The sequence below is a fragment of the Notolepis coatsorum genome (genome assembly GCF_963971535.1).
Source record: "Notolepis coatsorum genome assembly, chromosome: 2".
NCBI lineage: Eukaryota > Metazoa > Chordata > Actinopteri > Aulopiformes > Paralepididae > Notolepis > Notolepis coatsorum.
In genome coordinates, this window is record NC_140166.1 from 136,149,407 (window position 1) to 136,170,464 (window position 21,058).

General features: G+C 41.6%; 1 protein-coding gene across 1 annotated transcript in view; it reads right to left on the minus strand.

Moving 5' to 3' along the window:
* ptprub (protein tyrosine phosphatase receptor type Ub) overlaps positions 1-21,058 on the minus strand; it is a gene marked incomplete at its 5' end in the record, with an annotated part of 300,165 nt that overhangs the window by 136,453 nt on the left and 142,654 nt on the right. Inside the window, one exon of the mRNA XM_084308315.1 lies at positions 15,125-15,263. Within this exon, the coding sequence (XP_084164441.1) occupies positions 15,125-15,263 (139 nt within the window). The remainder of the gene's footprint in view (positions 1-15,124; positions 15,264-21,058) is intronic.

Genomic DNA, 21,058 nt, shown 5'->3' on the forward strand with positions numbered 1-21,058 from the left:
TGCTTATACATTACCTTATTATAGCCAATTCGCACATTTATATATATATATACATATAGTATATTTCAAATGGCCGAGTTCAATTTGGATATAGTATCACCAGGCGTGCATAATAACAGATACTGATATTTACTGTAATCGACTACTATTTTATTTCCCCCACAGTGTAACCATTTTGAAACTAATTTCAGATCTAATTCTTCCTACATGGTAACAATAGTGTGGAGAAACTGACTGCGTTTCAATATTTGTCAAAAACGTTACCTTTTGTAGCTTATTATCGCGAATCATAACAATTCATTCAAGTGAAACGGAACTGAGTCCAGCTAATGGTGAATAGTTATTTTATTAATCAATTATTGTGTCTTTATTCACTCTAGTTGTGTAATTGACCAGTTTATATTCTGTATAAGTTCATATTCTGTATATGTTAATAATGACGCTTTCTGTGTTGTGTTTATGACTACTCCTTAGGTCCTTGAGCTGCTGTCTGTCGACCGGACCACATCTGTCCACTGTCCATCTACCTGCAGTCTGGTCACAACGATACAGTCCTACTCTCAGCATACAAGATCGATGGTCTGCTGCTGCTGCTGCTGACTCCCAAGCGATTCATTCAAGTTTCCATAGCACAATGGCAGCTGCCTCCCCACAACCCATGATCCTTCGTGTTGTTGAGACAGACCGGGCTAGAAAATTAAAACTCAGTTCACGACCCGCCTCTGTTGATGCACTGATCAAGATTATAAAAGAACAGTTGGAAATAGACCTTGACTTCAGTTTGCTGTATGAAGATCCAGACTTTGATGGGAAACTTACTTCCCTTGATGACATTACGGAATTGCCACAAAAAGCTGTTGTGCACATTTCACTTTCGCTCGACTCCAGCTCTCTCGCATCTACTGATATACTTTCAGATATGTCATCTCCAGAACGTTGATATACTTTCAGATAGGTCATCTCCAGAACGTCTAAGCAGATGGCCTCCAGGTCCTTTTCCAGTTCCTACATTTGCATTCGATGTTGAGCTGAAACTTAGAGACGGAAACAACGAATTTGAGAAGAACAAGAGACACCTTAAGTTGACAAGAGACCTAAAGCACGACATCTTAGAAAAGCTTGCATCTACAATGTATGCTTTCAAGGCTTATCCAAGTGATAAAGAGATAGCAGTGGCTTCTGCGGCTCTTGTCGCCAAACATCCCTGCTTGAAGGAAGCAGGATCTGAGACCGGCTGCAATGGATGGAAGAACAGCATCAAATTCAAGATGGGCAATTTCAGGAACAAGCTGAGACGGGCAGGATGTGAGGAGGTCACTGTAAATGCTGGAAAAAGAGGTAGAAGCAATCCTGATGGCGAACCTTCACATTCCAACATTAAAAGACCCAAGCGAGCAGAAGTAAACTTCCTACCCAACTATCCCCAAGGAGAGGATTCCTTGAGGCTTGAGCAGTTGAGGCAGACAATTGCTGAAGAAGTCAAGAAGACTGAGAAGAACCTGCCCCTCATTAGAAAGCTGATGCAGACCACATTTGCCCTGCGCCGACAGACCATAGTGAAGTCCAGCCCACCAGTGAAAGAGCTCATGGACCTCTGGCCTGCTCTCAAAATGGAGTCTGAGGTAATATAGATCAGCTCTCTTTCCTGTGTTAACATTTGGCACATTCTGTGTGTTTTAAAGTGAAACTTGTGATTCTTAAGCCTGGTTTATATACTCTAGCGGCGCATCTGCGTGTGTGTTCTGTGCGCCCCCGCGAGCTAGTCATCAGCGACCGATTCCGCAAAGCATGTAATGACATGGTTGACCAGAAATCACGCCGTCATGCTCTGAAGCCCAAACCAAACAAAGTAAGAGATCCACCAAGTTGAAGTGACTAATTGATGTTGATATACTATATTGTCCTGCTGTTTTTAAATATAGGTGTATGCAGAGTTCCAGCTGATTGCCAACCAGAACCTGCCCAACACATTCTACGCTGAGCTTGACCGCCATCTTCCTCGACTGATGACGTTATTCAGACAGAAGGCGTCCAAAACTGGGAACACGGCAGATGCTTTGGCTCACATTTAAAAAATCCACGATGAACAGGTGAATAGATTATTATACATGACATGTCATAGGTCGAACCTCTGTAACATTGAACAGGTTCAATGATTCAAATGAGCTTTTGAATTTTACAATTAGTCCACCATTGTGTTTGCCATTTTTCTGATTGCATTAAAGATGTGAACATGTTATTTGTGGACATATCTGATTGGACTGTTTAAAATCCGCTTTGTTCAGTAAACATTTCCATATAATACAATTCTTTTTTTCTTCTTAATCTTACATCTTAATAGGAAATCCATGATGTTCACACCAGGCGTACCACTGTTCTCCATGCCCTGCCTGTGTATCTGCATGAGGAAGTCTCTGGATTTTTCAAAACCTGCACAGTGAGTCCGAGTGAAAATAATTTACAGTACAACTGTATATTAAGTGAACAGTTAATCAAAATGCTAAGTATCAGTCTTCCTTCCTTCCAGGTCTCCCTTGTGAAAGAGATATTTGATCTCGACGGGACTAACCTGGTTAAATAAAAATAACCTTCTCACCAAAAAAATAGTTCTAACTAAAATATAAACAACTTACAAACACAACTCCATATACCGTAATTCCTCTAATAGTAACCCCGGCTTGTATTTGTTTCAACTGTAGCGGGTACCAGGCTTGTATTAGGAGGAGGCATGTATAAGAGAGAGGCCTATATTTCTAATTTTCAAACAGATCATAATGAATAAAGCAACATTTTGTGTCAGTTTGAACCCAGTAAAATGTACTGGGTTCATTTATTGAAACCAAGTACTGTATGAAATAGTAAACAGTGCAATTACAGGTGGTCACTGGTCATTTCAACGTTTTCAAAGTGAAATCAAGTAACTAGCTCAGTATGCAGCTCAGTATATTAGTAACCCGGCTTGTATTAGGAGGCCGGCTTATAATTGCTTAGCTCAAGAGCGCACCCGGCCATTAATAGAGACCCGGCTTGTATTTGAATACCGGTTACTATTAGAGGAATTACGGTACTTAGCTTTGTGCTGCACTTTGTAGAAACCATGGATTTATTTGTGATTATTATGTCTCTTTCATTCCTTCAGGACACGCCTGATGAGCCAGAGCTTCAGGGTGTTGCAGTGGCCCTCCTTACTGTCATCAATGACCATGACACAAGTCCAGTTCACTACCAGCCTGTGACAATCTATGATTGGTGATTCCTTCCTGGTAATGTTTGGACTAATCTATGCACTACACCTCAGCTACCCCAAGGGACTTACCAACACGTTTGAATTCATTCAGAAGATTTTACTAGGTCTAGAAGCTGGTAAACTGTTGCCCAGGTTGCAGACTCTCAAGAATGACTTGATGATGCAATCATTTTTTTTTCTTCTGATTTTTCAATGGATTTTCTCCCCGTCCCAATTAGTCGTTGTGCCAATTCCCCCCCCCCCCCCCCCCCCCCCTCCCCTACCTGGTGCTGTATGCATGTTCTCCTACGAGTCGGTATAAGGGCGTCCCGAGTCGATCGCACGCTTCCCCCGAGACATGCGCCGACAGCCAGTGACGTCTTTTCACTTGGCAGCGAGGGCTCTCATTGGTGAAGTGTAACGCGTGGGAGGGCACGCTATCTCCACCAAGTCCTGCCCCGCTTAGCAAGCGCCGAGACCTGACCTGTAGGCGTCGCTGTCCACAACGCCAGATTCCCACCCGCCAGCTTCCCCACCCCCTAATACTGCCGAATTGTATTAGTGTGAACGGCCAGCCAAGCTGGTGACAACGCAGGGAGTTGGATTCGAACACGCGAATCCAGTGTCTCCAGCGTTGGTGACGAACGCAATCTCCGCTACGTCACCTGACCGCTCTTGCATTAAACTTTTGAAGGTATTATTTTGACATGACAAGGAAATTAATACCTCACCCCACATCCTTCTTTCAGATGAGTTTCTATTCCTTACTGTAATCAGTGATCATGACACAAGTCCAGTTCACTACCAGCCTGTGACAATCTCTATTGTCATTGAAAGTCATATCATGATCAGCTTCCCCAGATTTGGTGATTCCTTCCTGTAATGTTTGGACTAATCTATGCACTACCCCAAAGCACTTACCAACACCTCAAAAGTGTGTCTATAGAAACTCATCTGAAATGTCTTGTCATGTCAAAATAATACCTTCAAAAGTTGCTGTACTACTTTGCAGATGTTCAGCCAATAGGTCCAAACTACTCAATGTACCTTGTTCTTTATTTTTTATGTAATATGTTTACATTTGGGAGTTTTACAGTTCGAATTTTCTTAACCGTCTATAGCTGGCATTATTGTAATTTCATCCAAGTAAGTTTTAGAGTTGAAAGAGTTTATCAGAATCTCAAAGGCAACATCCAAGTCCCAAACGTTGGTTTCTCGAGGAACAATAGGAGGCAATGGGCATAAATGCCACTCTGCTCTGACTGCTTCCATTGCTTGTAGGCAGTGGTAGAGTTAGTGTTCTCAGTACAGAGTACAAGGCGATATACCAGGAGCCATAAACGCAACACAGAAGCGTTATTATTAACATATACAGAATATGAACTTATACAGAATATGAACTGGTCAATTACACAACTAGAGTGAATAAAGACACAATAATTGATTAATAAAATAACTATTCACCATTAGCTGGACTCAGTTCCGTTTCACTTGAATGAATCGCTTGGGAGTCAGCAGCAGCAGACCATCGATCTTGTATGCTGAGAGTGGGACTGTATCCTTGAGACCTTGTAGGCAGTAGTATACTGCCCTGTCAAGGGCTAACCGCAGTAACTTGAAAAAAGTAAAAATTTAGTTATGAGTGAAATTGACCTTGTCAATAAATGTTTTATCTTGTGACCAAGTTTCAGATGTTAATGTCGCTCAGTTTTGGAGATATGGGGTTTTAAAAACTGCAGTAACTACAAAATCACACTCAAAACCCAGGCAGACCGCAGTAACTTCCAAACAGTGAAAAATGGCTTTAAAGTGTTTTGACTTGCCATCCAAAATGTGTTATAGGTAAATAGATGATAGTACCCAGATTTAACATGTATTAATGAAGTAATCTTTAGGCATACAAAAATATGACATAATTATTTTAATTAACCCCAAAAAAGCAGATATTGCACTCTGCTGCACGATTTCCTTAAATAATTATACAGGTAATGTACAGGCAAAGTGCAGTAACTTCAAATACAATGTTGTTTTCCCTCCAGCTTTCATAACTTAACCTAGCCATTTTGAAAATGAAATTTAATACCTGAATATATTGGAATGATGATGATCCAAATAAAATGGCTAGGTGAAGTTATGAAAGCTGGAGGGAAAACAACATTGCATTTGAAGTTACTGCACTTTGCCTGTACATTACCTGTATAATTATTTAAGGAAATCGTGCAGCAGAGTGCAGTATCTGCTTTTTTGGGGTTAATTAAAATAACTACGTCATATTTTTGTATGCCTAAAGATTACTTCATTAATACATGTTAAATCTGGGTACTATCATCTATCTACCTATAACACATTTTGGATGGCAAGTCAAAAAACTTTAAAGCCATTTTTCTCAGTTTCACTGTTTGGAAGTTACTGCGGTCTGCCTTGACAGGGCAGTATAGTTAGTGTACTGTATAGTGTTCTTAGTACAGAGTACTGTAGTGTTCTAGTTATCATTCTGCAAACATAGCCTGCTCTAAATGACGGATGGTGCCTCTGACATTCTGACTAACTCTTTCAATGAAAACACCATCTTGTTCCATGATACATCATGGAGCAAATACATGCAGCTGCATTTCCATATGTAGGTATGTGCACTATTAACAGTATTGCCAGCTGTATAGCATGTAATGTGGATTGGTATTTTGGTTCCACATTGGCAGGACCCAATATACAGCACAACGTTTGTGAATTTTACATGTGCCAAGCGGATTGACAATTTTCAGATAATCTATACATTTTATTCTGTACTGTACATAGATACACTGTGTTATCCCAACGGTCACAATAGTTGCCGTCAACATGTTTGCTCATTCTATGACCACACTATACAAATTTGAGTAATTCAGCCAGGATGTAAACGGCTCTGGTCATGTGCACTGCACATATTGAGACCCTTTATTATTTCAATATTTGCTGGAAATACATTGATACATCATTCAGTAACATTTTCAGAGCCTTATAACAAACATTATTACACTATTGTGACCAGAGGGATTAAATGTGTAATATACATTACATTGTATGTACATGTTATAACATGCATGTATTTATTTTCTATATATATTTTCTATATATATATATTTTCAATTTTAACATTGCCATAATGTTGGAGAGGGCAACACAATGTTTTTGTAAGATAAATAGATGTATACTCTTTGAATAGAAATAAATATAAAGAGTTTGAAGTTGTAACACAATGTTTTTGTAAGATAAATAGTTTCGATGAAGAACAAAACCTCCTAAATGCATACAAAAAAAGGGGAAAACTTCATATCTGCACTTTGCAAGGCACTAATACCTGGTCGGTATTGTTAACATATATAGTCCAAAAACAGTGTACGGTGTTTACAGTGTTATTGTACATTGCTAACATACAGATTATATATGTATACTCTTTTATACTCTTTGAATAGAAAAAAATAAAATAGTTGTTTGAAGTTGATATAATGTGCTTGTGTAGTTATTTTTCTGTAAACTTTTTCACATGGATTTTAAAACTGAACCTTAAGTTATAGTAACTGCAAATATTTGAGTTGATTAACTTAAAAATTTGAGTTGATTAACTTAAAAGAAATGAGGCATGGGATGGCCTCAATGTCGTTGAGTTCTGTTAACTTAATCACATGGATTTAAGGTTGAACCTTAAGTCACAGTAACTGAACATATTTGAGTTGCCTCCACTTGAGAACCTTAAGTCACAGTAACTGAACATATTTGAACTGCCTTAACTGAGAACTATAAGTCACAGTAACTGAACATATTTGAGTTGACACCACTTGAGAACCTTAAGTCACAGTAACTGAACATATTTGAACTGCCTTAACTGAGAACTGTAAGTCACAGTAACTGAACATATTTGAGTTGACACCACTTTAGAACCTTAAGTCACAGTAACTGAACATATTTGAACTGCCTTAACTGAGAACTGTAAGTCACAGTAACTGAACATATTTGAGTTGACACCACTTGAGAACCTTAAGTCACAGTAACTGAACATATTTGAACTGCCTTAACTGAGAACTGTAAGTCACAGTAACTGAACATATTTGAGTTGACACCACTTGAGAACCTTAAGTCACAGTAACTGAATATATTTGCATTGCCTTAACTGAGAACTGTACGTCACAGTAACTGAACATATTTGAGTTGACACCACTTGAGAACCTTAAGTCACAGTAACTGAACATATTTGAACTGCCTTAACTGAGAACTGTAAGTCACAGTAACTGAACATTTTGAGTTGACACCACTTGAGAACCTTAAGTCACAGTAACTGAATATATTTGAATTGCCTTAACTGAGAACTGTAAGTCACAGTAACTGAACATATTTGAGTTGACACCACTTGAGAACATTAAGTCACAGTAACTGAATATATTTGAATTGCCTTAACTGAGAACTGTAAGTCACAGTAACTGAACATATTTGAGTTGACACCACTTGAGAACCTTAAGTCACAGTAACTGAATATATTTGAATTGCCTTAACTGAGAACTGTAAGTCACAGTAACTGAACATATTTGAGTTGACTCCACTTGAGAACTGTAAGTCAGAGTAACTGACCATATTTGATTTGACTTAACTGAGAACCTTAAGTCACAGTAACAGACCATATTTGAGTTGCCTTAACTGAGAATTGTAAGTCTTAGCCAACTGAAAACATTTGAGTTTATCAACTTAAAAAAATTGACGCATGGTATGGCCTAAATTTTTTTAAGTTCTGGAAACTTATTCGGGTTTACAGTGTATGGTAGTGAAAGGGTTAACATTATGTAGTGTGGTAGTGAACGGGTTGCGTGAATATTTTAGGCAACCAACTTGTGTTTAGCGTTTCTCTGATTGGCCACTACGCCCATGTGACCGCGGCAGCGCGAGAGAGCTGCAGCGCGGAAATAGGCTGTCTATTGCCATTCTCTAAGACAAACTCTAACCTTAACCAGCTCCTTAACAGCGCCTAAACTTAACCCTTCTAACCTTAACCAACTCCGAAACAATGCCTAACCTTAACCTTAACCAACTCCGAAACAATGCTTAAAGTTAACATGCCTAAACTTAACCGGCAAAAGAATGCACGTTAAAAAAAATCAAAAAAATAAAATTGAAGGGAATCGAACTTGTCACCAACGGACCGCAGGATCCACAGCAAGGCTGCGCTACCAGTTGAGCTAGTTGTCGATGTTAAAAGAGGGGGGATTACTGCTACATAATGCTGTCGCGACAGAGCTCCGCGGCGGTTGGGCGTGGCTAGACACAAGTTGGTTGCCTTTAATATTTAGGCGAACAGGTTAACCGTTTGACGTGTGGTAGTGAAAGTATTAACCTTATGTAGTGTGGTAGTGAAATGGTTAACCGGCTGTAGTGTGGTAGTGAAAGGGTTAACCGTGTGTCATGTGGTAGTGAAATGTTAACCTTCTGTAGTGTGGTAGTGACATGGTTAACCATCTGTAGTGTGGTAGTGAAAGGGTTAACAATATGTTGTGTGGTAGTGAACGGGTTAACCGTATGTACTGTAGTGTGTGAAAGGGTTCACCTTCTGCAGTGTGGTAGTGCACGGGTTAATCTTCTGTAGTATGGTAGTGAAAGGTTAACCGCCTGTAGTGTGGTAGTGAAGGGTTAACCTTCTGTAGTGTGGTAGTGAAAGGGTTAACTGTCTGTAGTGTGGTAGTGAACAGGTTAATCGTCTCTAGTGTGGTAGTGAAAGGGTTAACTGTATGTAGTGTGGTAGTGAAATGTTAACCTTCTGTAGTGTGGTAGTGAAAGGGTTAACCTGTTGTGTGGCAGTGAAAGGGTTAACCTTCTGTAGTGTGGTAGTGAAAGGTTAACCTTCTGTAGTGTGGTAGTGAAATGGTTAACCGTCTCTAGTGTGGTAGTGAAAGGTTAACATTCTGTAGTGTGGTCGTGAAAGGGTTAACCTGTGGTGTGGCAGTGAAATGGTTAACCTTCTGTAGTGTGGTAGTGAAAGGTTAACCCTTTGTAATGTGGTAGTGAAAGGTTAACCGTCTCTAGTGTGGTAGTGAAAGGTTAACATTCTGTAGTGTGGTAGTGAAAGGGTTAACCTGTGGTGTGGCAGTGAAATGGTTAACCTTCTGTAGTGTGGTAGTGAAAGGTTAACCTTCTGTAGTGTGGTAGTGAAAGGTTAACATGCTGTAGTGTGGTAGTGAAAGGTTAACCTTCTGTAGTGTGGTAGTGAAAGGTTAACGTTCTGTAGTGTGGTAGTGAAAGGTTAACCTTCTGTAGTGTGGTAGTGAAAGGTTAACGTTCTGTAATGTGGTAGTGAAAGGTTAACCGTCTCTAGTGTGGTAGTGAAAGGTTAACGTTCTGTAGTGTGGTAGTGAAAGGTTAACGTTCTGTAATGTGGTAGTGAAAGGTTAACCTGTAGTGTGGTAGTGAAAGGTTAACCTGTAGTGTGGTAGTGAAAGGTTAACGTTCTGTAGTGTGGTAGTGAAAGGTTAACGTTCTGTAGTGTGGTAGTGAAAGGTTAACCTTATGTAGTGTGGTAGTGAAAGGGTTAACATTCTGTAGTGTGATAGTTAAAAGGTTAACCCTATGCAGTGTGGTAGCGAAAGGGTTAACGTGTGCTCGGCTGGGCAAGAGGCCCGTGTGACACAGGCAAATATAAATATACATATATAAATAAATATATATACACACAGCGAGCGGGGCGCTGACGGAGCAGACCACAGCAAAGACAATCAAATAAAAAAATGTGACCCCTTTAATTGAAAATACATGTGATCCGTTTTAATGAGTACACCGTGTGGCCTGGCGCCAGAGCAGATTCAGCTTCAGTCATCATCTCTCTAACAGCTGTAGCTTCATGGTGGCTTAGGAGAGCCATCAGGACTAATGGTGGTGATGCTCACACAACAACGTCATCCCATCTGTGGAGGCCACTTAACGGTGAGAACCGTGGCCTTAAGCAACCTCTCATTTGGCATTTGAATTCAAGCTTCTTTATATATACGTTGGGACCGGTTTCCTGGCTGTTTCTTGTAGGGTATGTATACATTGGACAGGTTTCCTGGCTGTTTATTGTACTAGGGTATGTATTAGGGGTGTAACGGTACACAAAAACCACGGTACGGTACGTACCTCGGTTTTGAAGTTACGGTTCGGTACGAGGTTTTCGGTACAGTAGGGGAAAGTTTGGCTTTCCATGTTCCACTCAGGGGTGATGTAGTGTGCAGTAACTAATTGTACGTGTAGGGCTGTCAACGAATATTCTATATTGAAATTAATAATCGACTTGTAAAAATTTTTTTTTTTTATTATATTAGATTGTGAAAAAAACAGCCCCCGGTGGGCGGTTGTTGGTGGTTAACATACCGTTGTATTCGTTCGGTACACTACACAGCCGTTCAGTACGGTACGGTACGGTACACACTGAAACGGTTCGGTTCGGTATGGATACGTGTACCTTTACACCCCTAGTATGTATACATTGGACAGGTTTCCTGGCTGTTTCTTGTACAATGGTATGTATATGTTGGACAGGTTTCTTGGCTGTTTCTTGTATTAGGGTATGTATACGACATTGACAGGAAAGCGTTTGAGAACCACTGGTCTAGGGTTATGTATACCAGACAGTTTGAGGTACTGACTCGGCCGTCTCAGCTGGGATCCACTTATAGATGTATTTACCTCTCGTATCGTATCGCCGGACCTTTGGGATGACTGGGGTAATAAACCACACCTTTTCCCTCCTAATTGCCATCTCAATTAAGGGTCAGGCGTGCATAATCAAGTAGCTAATTGAATTGCATCTGCCTTTAATTAAATTCTTCACACTCGGATAAGCTCTGCAAATGAGTGTTGGTTTGTTCCTCTGGTGTAACATAAGGGAATCGAAACCTTGCTTCTCCTGCCCTCGTGGTGGGGGTGGAGCTAGACTATCTGGGGGTGGAGCTAGACTCTCTGGGGGTGGAGCTAGACTATCTGGGGGTGGAGCTAGACTCTCTGGGGGTGGAGCTAGACTATCTGGGGGTGGAGCTAGACTCTCTGGGGGTGGAGCTAGACTATCTGGGGGTGGAGCTAGACTATCTGGGGGTGGAGCTAGACTCTCTGGGGGTGGAGCTAGACTCTCTGGGGGTGGAGCTAGACTATCTGGGGGTGGAGCTAGACTCTCTGGCGGTGGTGTCAGAGAGGAGGAGCCTTGCTAAGCTCCACACCATCACGCCATCACTTCCGCGTTACATGGAGCTCATGGGAGAGCGCGGGGGGATAAAATGAATGAATGTTGATGAGAGCCTTGACATTAAGTGGTTGTGCAGCTATGACTGTCGGGGTGCTGGAGACATGATCCAATAGACTTTATTAAATGCCTGAGTCTCCTGAATACGGAGAGACCAACCCCAAGTGTCCCGAAACTCATGCATGCGCCGGTTGCGCTCAACCCATCAGCTGAAAGTACCGGCAGTGTTGCGGTGGTCTATACACGGACTTGGCCGATAGAAGGAGCACGTTCAGTGTTAGACGCAGACTCCCAAGATGCAACACTGAACGTGTCACAGGAAGTGCTTCATGCCAACAGCCATCAGACTATATAACGCCTCACTGCCTCAGAGCACAGAGTAACAGTACACATCTTGCATATCTTCCTGGACATTTTACATCTACGTTTTTAAATTTGTACTGTACATTTTACTGTATATTACCATATTTGTGGCTGTATATTTTAGAATGTATATCCTTGACTGTATTTCTATTCTTATTTTAGATTTTTGTCTACCTAAATGTTTATTGTGAGCGACCTGTAGTGCTGAATTTCCCTCTGGATCAATAAAGTACTACTATTCTATTCTATTCTATTCTATTCTATTCTATTCTTACTCCTGGATCCGATTCCAACGGCCGTGCCTTTCCAGAAGATCTCAGCTAATAATAACAAAGAATTGGCTAACTGTTCCCCAACAACCGTTCACAGTAACATCAAACCAGAGGAAAGAAAAAAAGAAGTGGGGGTGTTTGTAAAAATGCTCTCAAGACGCAAACATACTCGCAGTAAAGTGATGTGAGCGTTCGGACCGGTCCGCCCGGTCTCGCTTAGAATATGTACATAAAGTACGTATCAACAACGGGGAAAAGATACATAATGTACGTTATGTTATAGCTATAAATAATATATTTACGTATTGTATAAGTTAGGGCTGACCTCGACTAGCCGACTAATCGATCGAAAGGAGCCATAGTCGACTGCCAACCTCTTAGTCGAATGCAAAAGAAATCATACAAATGATTATAATTTCTTTAATATTTTTTTTAATCATTATTTCCAAAAGCAAAGAGGCCTAGAAGTGTGGCTAACGCTAATGGTGCTCATTTGACCCCCACGTCCGTTCCATCGTAAAAATATCCTACTTTCATCTCCGCAACATCGCAAAAATCCGTCACTGCCTCTCCCCCCCTGCTGCTGAATCCCTCATTCACGCCTTCATCTCCTCCCGCCTGGACTATTGCAACTCCCTCCTCACTGGTATCACCTCACGCTCCCTCCATAAACTGCAAATGGTCCAAAATTCAGCCGCCCGCCTCCTCACTAACACCCGGTCCCGCGAACACATCACTCCTGTCCTCCACTCTCTCCACTGGCTCCCGATCAAACACTGCATAAACTTTAAAACACTACTCCTCACCTTCAAAGCCCTCCACAGCCTGGCCCCCCCCTACCTGACTGATCTCCTTCTCCCCTACCGCCCCACCCGTTCCCTCCGGTCCTCCTCCACTGCCTCCCTCACTGTCCCGACATCCAAGCTTAAAAACTTTGGAGATCGGGCCTTCTCTCGTACTGCACCCCGACTCTGGAACTCCCTCCCCCAGTCCATCAGAGACTCCCCTACACTCTCCACCTTCAAAGCTCGCCTCAAAACCCACCAGTTCTCCCTTGCCTGCAACCCCCCCCCCTCCAACCTGATTGATGTCTGTCTCCAGTCTTTTTTGTGCTATCATGCTGTCTTAGGCTGAGGTTAGACTAGTGTATTCCTGGCGTTTTTTTATACGTTTTTGACGACGTATCATGTCCTATCTACACAGAAACGCGTTTTTTGGCGTTTTTTTGTGGATACGGCTGAAACGCAAAATTGTGTTTGCGTTTGGAGATACGCAAAAAAACGAGTCGACAAACAGCGTGTAGTCAGCACGCTAGCCGTTGTTGCGAAAACGCCCATGCGCAGTAGATACCATCTGCGTGCCCTTCCGGTGACAGCAGAGTGTGTGTGTGTGTGTGTTTGGGACAGAGCTCCGTGTCCCAAATAGCTTCAGCTACCATGTGTTGTCAAGTTATTGTTATAAGGACCCCAGTCCAAGCTACAACAGTCTGCATTCCCTTAACAATTGTTTGTATTGAGCCGTATTGTATTGTACCCATATGCAATATGTTAAATAAAGTTTACATCCATTCATTCTGCTAGCATTACCGATGGCATGAGCAGCTGGCTAACGTGAGCTATCAGGATTCAGACCCTGTTAGCTCAGAGTTCCTCTTTCAACTTAACAAGCATTAAACAAAATGGCCCAGTCATCTATTCACCTTTGTTTAATACACACAGCGTTGTCTCTAATGTTATCTAACTACTGATAGCTCGCGATATCATCAGTTTTGATGCTGGCTAAGTAGCGTGAGCTAACGTTAGCTTCTAGCCACAATGCTATATGTTATAATGGCATACTCCATTGACGTTAGCATGCAGCTAACAATGCTACAATGATACCGATCGTTTTTTAGCCTAAACTATCCGCTCTTGGTGGTCACTTGTGTTGATGTTAGTTTTGTTTCATCAACAAATGACAGGCAGAACACACAGTGAATGTATCCGTTTTGTTTATTGCACTTTTATTAGGCTTTGCTGAAAAAAGAATTGCTGCATTGAGCAAGATGGTGGCGCGGCATAGGCGCCTGCCTTGTTGACATTTTCTTTGCTGGAGCTTCCAGGAAGTGTATTGGCACATTCGTTCTGATTGGTTGAAATTGCCTTCATGTTTGCCACCTACTGCCACCTACTGCTTTGGCAGTGTACTTCATCAGTGTGCTCTGGTGACAAAAACGAAAAAAAAACGAAAGTGTGACTCGAGGCGCATGACGTCGCGGCGATACGCGGCGATGCGTATAAGAAAACAATACGAAGATGATACGAAAGGTGTAACCTCAGCCTTAGTGTCTTCCCTGTTTCCCCCATGGTCTCATGTTCCTTTTGTTTTTGTTTCTTTATTGTTTCTTTGTTTTTGTTTCTTTGCTTTCATTTCTTTGTTTGTACTCTTGCTCCCGACTACTGTCAGCGACTTCGGGTTATTGAGAAGCGCTATATAAATTAAATTAATTATTATTATTATTATTATTATTATTATTATTATTATACCAGCGAGGCTAACTGCCTAAGAAAACGGGCACAGAGAGGCACTGAAAGAGGATTTCACACACTAGACATATCAAGATGTATCCATCAGTGGACCAATTACATGCTTTTGCAGAGGACAAGAAGCCTTCAGTCGATGCCTTCAGACACCCCCCACAGCCCAAATGGAATGATCCCCCAAAAAACAAAAAAAAAAGTTGGCCAATCAAAGTCGACTATACAAATCCTTAGTCGGGGACAGGCCTAGCATAACTTATATATTCACGTTTCGTAACAGTATGTACCTTTGTTCCTGTGGTGGATGAAGTACACTGTAAAAACTGAGCATCATCTGGTCATTTTTAAACTATCAGATTATTTTATTCAACCAAAACTGTGTAAAATGCAATTCATAAATGGTTCAAATTCCTTGAATTCCAGCTCAATTCCCAGTTTTTACAGTGCACGTCTGAGACCTCGCTGGGAGGCGTTGCTCTGATCCAGTGTCACTCTGCAGGTTGCCTCCTCTTACCCTTTCTTGATGATGATGATGACGGCCCCCAGGAGCAGGATGAGGACCACCAGGCCCCCGGCACACACCCCCAGGATCAGGCCCATCTCCTCGGAGTGCTGAGACACCTCCAGAGCCCTGCGGTGGTCCTTACAGGCCGCTACAGTGAGGGGGGGCACAGGTTAACACAGGTGACATGTGACATGGAGGGGGGTGAGAGAGGGGGGGTGAGAGAGATATAGTGTGTGTGTGAGAGAGAGAGCGAGAGAGAGAGAGAGAGAGAGAGAGATAGAGAGAGAGAGAGAGAGAGAGAGAGAGAGAGAGAGAGAGAGAGAGAGAGAGAGAGAGAGAGAGAGAGAGATAGAGATAGAGATAGAGATAGAGATAGAGATAGAGAGAGAGAGAGAGAGAGAGAGAGAGAGAGAGAGAGAGAGAGAAAGAGAGAGAGAGAGAGAGAGATATAAGGGGGTTAGAGAGAAAGAGAGAGAGAGAAGGAGAGAGAGATAGAGAAGAGATAGAGACAGAGTGAGATAGAGAGATATACACCGGTTCCTGACAGGCAGCGAGCGAGCGAACTGGAGACGAAATTGCACGCGACACTGTCCTGATATGAGGCGGCGCGTGTCCGAGTGTGTCTGTGTGTGTGTGTGTTACCTGGAAGCACACGTGGGGGGCCTGCAATTCTTGACCAATAAAAAGTGTTTAGGGGCGGGACTCGGCCGCGTAATCGCTCAACTAGAGACACAGCGAGCGAATAATTGAGGGGGGAGCGACATCGCCACTCAGTTCGCTGTCGCTCGCGGCAGGTCAGGATAGTCTGATTGAAACGAATACATTTTAATCATTTTCGCAATCACGCTCGCTCGCGTCGCTCCCTGTCAGGGAAGGGGTGATAAGGGGGTTAGAGAGAGATATAGTGTGAGAGAGAGAGAGCGAGAGAGAGAGAGAGAGAGAGAGAGAGAGAGAGAGAGAGAGAGAGAGAGAGAGAGAGAGAGAGAGAGAGAGAGAGAGAGAGAGAGAGAGAGAGAGAGAGAGAGAGAGAGAGAGAGAGAGAGACACAGTGTTCTCAAACAGCTCATCAACAAAAGAAAGGTTGGGAAACATTGAGTCCTGCATCTGAGAGGCTTTCAGGATCTATATTATATATTAGACTTTCAGGATCTATATTATATATTAGACTTTCAGGATCTATATTATATATTAGACTTTCAGGATCTATATTAGACTTTCAGGATCTCTATTATATATTAGACTTTCAGGATCTATATTATATATTAGACTTTCAGGATCTATATTATATATTAGACTTTCAGGATCTATATTATATATTAGACTTTCAGGATCTATATTAGGCTTTCAGGAACTATATTATATATTAGACTTTCAGGATCTATATTAGGCTTTCAGGATCTATATTATATTTAGACTTTCAGGATCTATATTATATATTAGACTTTCAGGATCTATATTATATATTAGGCTTTCAGGATCTATATTATATATTAGACTTTTAGGATCTATATTAGGCTTTCAGGATCTATATTAGGCTTTCAGGATCTATATTAGACTTTCAGGATCTATATTAGACTTTCAGGATCTATATTAGACTTTCAGGATCTATATTAGGCTTTCAGGATCTATATTAGACTTTCAGGATCTATATTAGGCTTTCAGGATCTATATTAGACTTTCAGGATCTATATTAGACTTTCAGGATCTATATTAGACTTTCAGGATCTATATTAGGCTTTCAGGATCTATATTAGGCTTTCAGGATCTATATTGTATATTAGGCTTTCAGGATCTATATTAGGCTTTCAGGATCTCTATTATATATTAGACTTTCAGGATCTATATTAGGCTTTCAGGATCTATATTAGGCTTTCAGGATCTGTATTAGGCTTTCAGGGTCTATATTAGACTTCCAGGATATATATTAGGCTTTCAGGATCTATATTAGGCTTTCAAGATCTATATTAGACTTTCAGGATCTATATTGGACTTTCAGGATCTATATTAGACTTTCAGGATCTATATTAGGCTTTCAAGATCTATATTAGGCTTTCAAGATCGATATTAGGCTTTCAAGATCTATATTAGGCTTTCAGGATCTATATTAGACTTCCGGGATCTATATTAGACGTTCGGGATCTATATTAGACATTCGGGATCTATATTAGACGTTCGGGATCTATATTAGACTTTCAGGATCTATATTAGACATTTGTAACAAGAGAAGATGCACGACGGGGAAATTATAGCCGGTACAGCGGTGAAGAAAAGTTTAGGAAATACTTATATAGAAGCAGCCTGAACTTAAATACTTTATTAAAATGAGCCAGAGGTTGGTAGGTGTCAATAAAGTGGTTGTGATTGGAGGATCAAGAAAACAGGGTGGGGTTTGAGATAGGTGCAGATGTTTTGATTGATTTTTTTTACTGCCCATGTACGAACCCTGATGTTGATGACTTGTGACGAGTAGTGATGGATATTTTTGATATTTAATAATAATAATAATAATAATAATAATAACTTATAGTGGGCGGAACAGAGTATTTTAGGGATATTTAGTACATTGGAAATATGGCTGGCTAGGATAATTAGCTTGCACTGCGCAATTGTATAGTTTGGCTGGCTAGGATAATTAGCTTGCACGGCGCTATTTTATATATTTACGTGCCGAGTATGTGTGTGGCGTGAATTCTGATGCCACGGTTATAGTAGTGTGTGGTATACGGTGGACGTCGTTGCAATGTATTGGGGCGGAACAGAGTATTTTAGGGATATTTAGTACATTGTCATGGGATACACTGCTCGCTCTGGCTAACTGCTAACGTGAGCGGACTGATGACGACATCAACTCGAGACATTTGCAGCAGAAAAACAAGTCTATTAATAGCCCGTCCATCGGCGCCGGGCATAAGAAGTTAATTAAACTTGACAGACATTATATAGACGATAATTATCGATATCGAGTTATATGAAAATAATTTTATAATTTTATCGCGATAACGTTTTTGGCCATATCGCCCAGCCCTAGTTGGTGGCATTCATAGGTCGGCATTAACTAACGACAAAACGCGTCGCTGGCATCCAAAGTGTTAAGAGTCTGAGCTCGAAACACGAACATGTCATTACCTGCAATGCCCCCCTGTATTGTTGTGTATTTGACAAATAAAGAACTTGAACTTAAACTTGAACAGATTCCAAGCTAGTGTCTGTCCCACACACATATGTTATGTATTTGAATGGACCTTTATGAAGTGTTTACCTTCACGTGCCCTGCTTAAGTCTTTGATTAAATTCTCAGTATCATAGAATCAATGAAATGTGTTTTTTTTCTTCTTTTTTTTTTTCTTTCTTGTGGTTTCTATTCATCCACCCAACCTATTCATACAAGTTAAGGTGCCCTGGTGTCTGTGAGATACTGGGAAAATCATTATCATAATAGCAGGTTATTCATTTCATAGCATAAAGCTCTATACTAGAGGTCACGAACAGTGCAATGTGTTTTATTTATAACGTTGGATTACGTTTGTACGCGGTCCTCGGTAGACGAGGTGTGGCGCGCGAGCAGGTCAGAGCGAGGTCACGTCGGCTGCTAGCCAAAAAGCAGCAGGAAGATACAGTAGGTAACGTTACATGTTCAATAGCTGTAAGATAAGATAAGATATTCCTTTATTGATCCCCTTGGGGGAATTCAGGCATCATATCAGCATGGGGGGAGGGGTGGAGGAGGGGGGTACAGGTATAGTATAAGACATGGTACAGGTGACATAATTATAGTACAGTGGAGAAGTAAAAATAGAATAAAAAAGCAGTGTAAACAATATAACAAATCAATATAATTAACTCTGGACATGTGCATATGGGCAAGAAGGTGTGAGATGAGGGTATGTACGCCCTCTCAGTTATATTTTCCCTACAATAAATAGTTACAATATATAATCTAATAATCCAATAATCTAAATCTAATCTAATATATAATAAAACAAATAAAAAAAAAAAAGCTAAATATATGCAATATATAATCTACTGTAAATTGAATCTAATATATAATAATAATAAAAAATGCTAGATGCTGATGCGGCTGGGTGGCGCAGCGGACATTGCGCTCGTCACCAACGCAATAGACACCATGTTCGACTTCGGCTGTCGCCGTTGCCTCCGGCTTGGGCCGGCCGTCATACTAACTCAATTGGCAGAGTTAGCAGGTGGGAAGTCGATGGGTGGTAATCTGGACGTTGTGGACAGCGACTCCTACAGGTCGGTTGGGGGGACGCCTGCACAGCAGAGACAGGAAAATGGCGGGGGGGGGGTAGTGTGAGCCTCCCACACGTTACACCTCGCCGATGAGAGTCCGCGCTGGCAGGTGAAAAGATGTGACAGGGTGCCTTCTCGTGTATCGGAGGGGACACGTGATGCAAGGCTTCTATCCTCCCTGCAACCGGCCAGTGGGGGGCATATGCGAGCAATGTTCAAGACAGGGGGGGGGGGGGGGGATTGGCACACTGGAATTGGGATGGGAGAAAAATAGAAAAAAGAGGAGAAAAAGTGGATAAAAAAAAGAAAAATGCTAGATGCTAAATATATATGATCTGATGAAGTATACAGTATTCACATAAGCTGTCCATTGTAAACTATGAGGGGGAGCAAAGAGTTTGAAACCGCGAAAAATACAATATCTGATTTGGGAGCACGACAATGTGAAACTTGACGCATAAAAAAACACTGACGCTGACAGGGAAGCCTGTGCCAGAGCCAGTGATGGATGCACTCTGGCATCAAAAACAACAGAAACTGGATCTACTGTAAGATCAGGGCAAACAGCCACCCTGTGAGCGGAGACGGTCTGAGAAAGCACATCGCTGGGTATATATCGACGAGGAGATGTTCCCTATTCACACAGAACAACGTCAAGCTGCCAACAGATAAAGAAAGAGGGATGGGGGGAGAGAGAGAGGGGGAGGGAGAGAGAGAGGGGGAGGGAGAGAGAGAGAGGAGGGAGAGAGAGAGAGAGGGGGAGGGAGATAAATAGAGAGGGGGAGAGAGAGGGAGGGGATGCGTCTATGCTTTTACCAACGCGTTCGTGTTTCCGGGTTCCCGTTTTGCGCTCTGATTGGCCACTGACCTACGCTAGTACGCCCCCCTCGCTATGAGCGTAGCAGGACGCTGAAATGCAAATGCATATCACAGTACTGCCTCCAGGAACAGCCGTTTCCGTGTGACTTTATGTGCGCTAAAGTTCTGGTAAGTTTAAAGTGCTTAGAAATGCCGGTAAATGCTTTGAGGCACACTTCCTGACAGGATTTTATAATATTGTATTTTATAATAACAATTCATGACAGCTTGTATAGCTCAACTGGTTAGTCCCCTGCCTGTGGACCATATGGTCCCCGGTTTGAATCTCTTGCATACTTCTTTTTTTTCCTGTAACATTAATTAATTTATCCACTCTGGTTGATAAGATAAGATATTCCTTTATTGATCCCCTTGGGGTAATTCAGGCATCATAGCAGCATGGGGGGGGGGTACACCAGGGGCGGAGCTAGGGGGTGGCTACCTGGGCTCAAGCCCCGGATGTATTCTGAAAAGCCCCGAATCTATTTAAAAAAAAAGAAAAAAAAAAAAGAAAAAAAATTACAATTCATCATTGTTACATGAAAATATGTTTGCACCAGATTTAGCAGAAGCTAATTTCCATCTGTGGTCTATCCAGCTGCTAACTGTATTTGAGTGAGTTAAGTCTTGGTGTTATGGTAGACTCAGACCTAAGCTTTAAATCACAATCAACAAGTTGACAAAAACTTAATTCTTCCACCTTAGAAACATAGCTAAAGTACGGCCATTTATAAATCAAAAGGATGCTGAAAACCAGATCCATGCCTTTATCTCAAGCCAACTCGACTACTGTAATGCACTCCTTACCGGCCTCCCGATTAAATACGATGATAA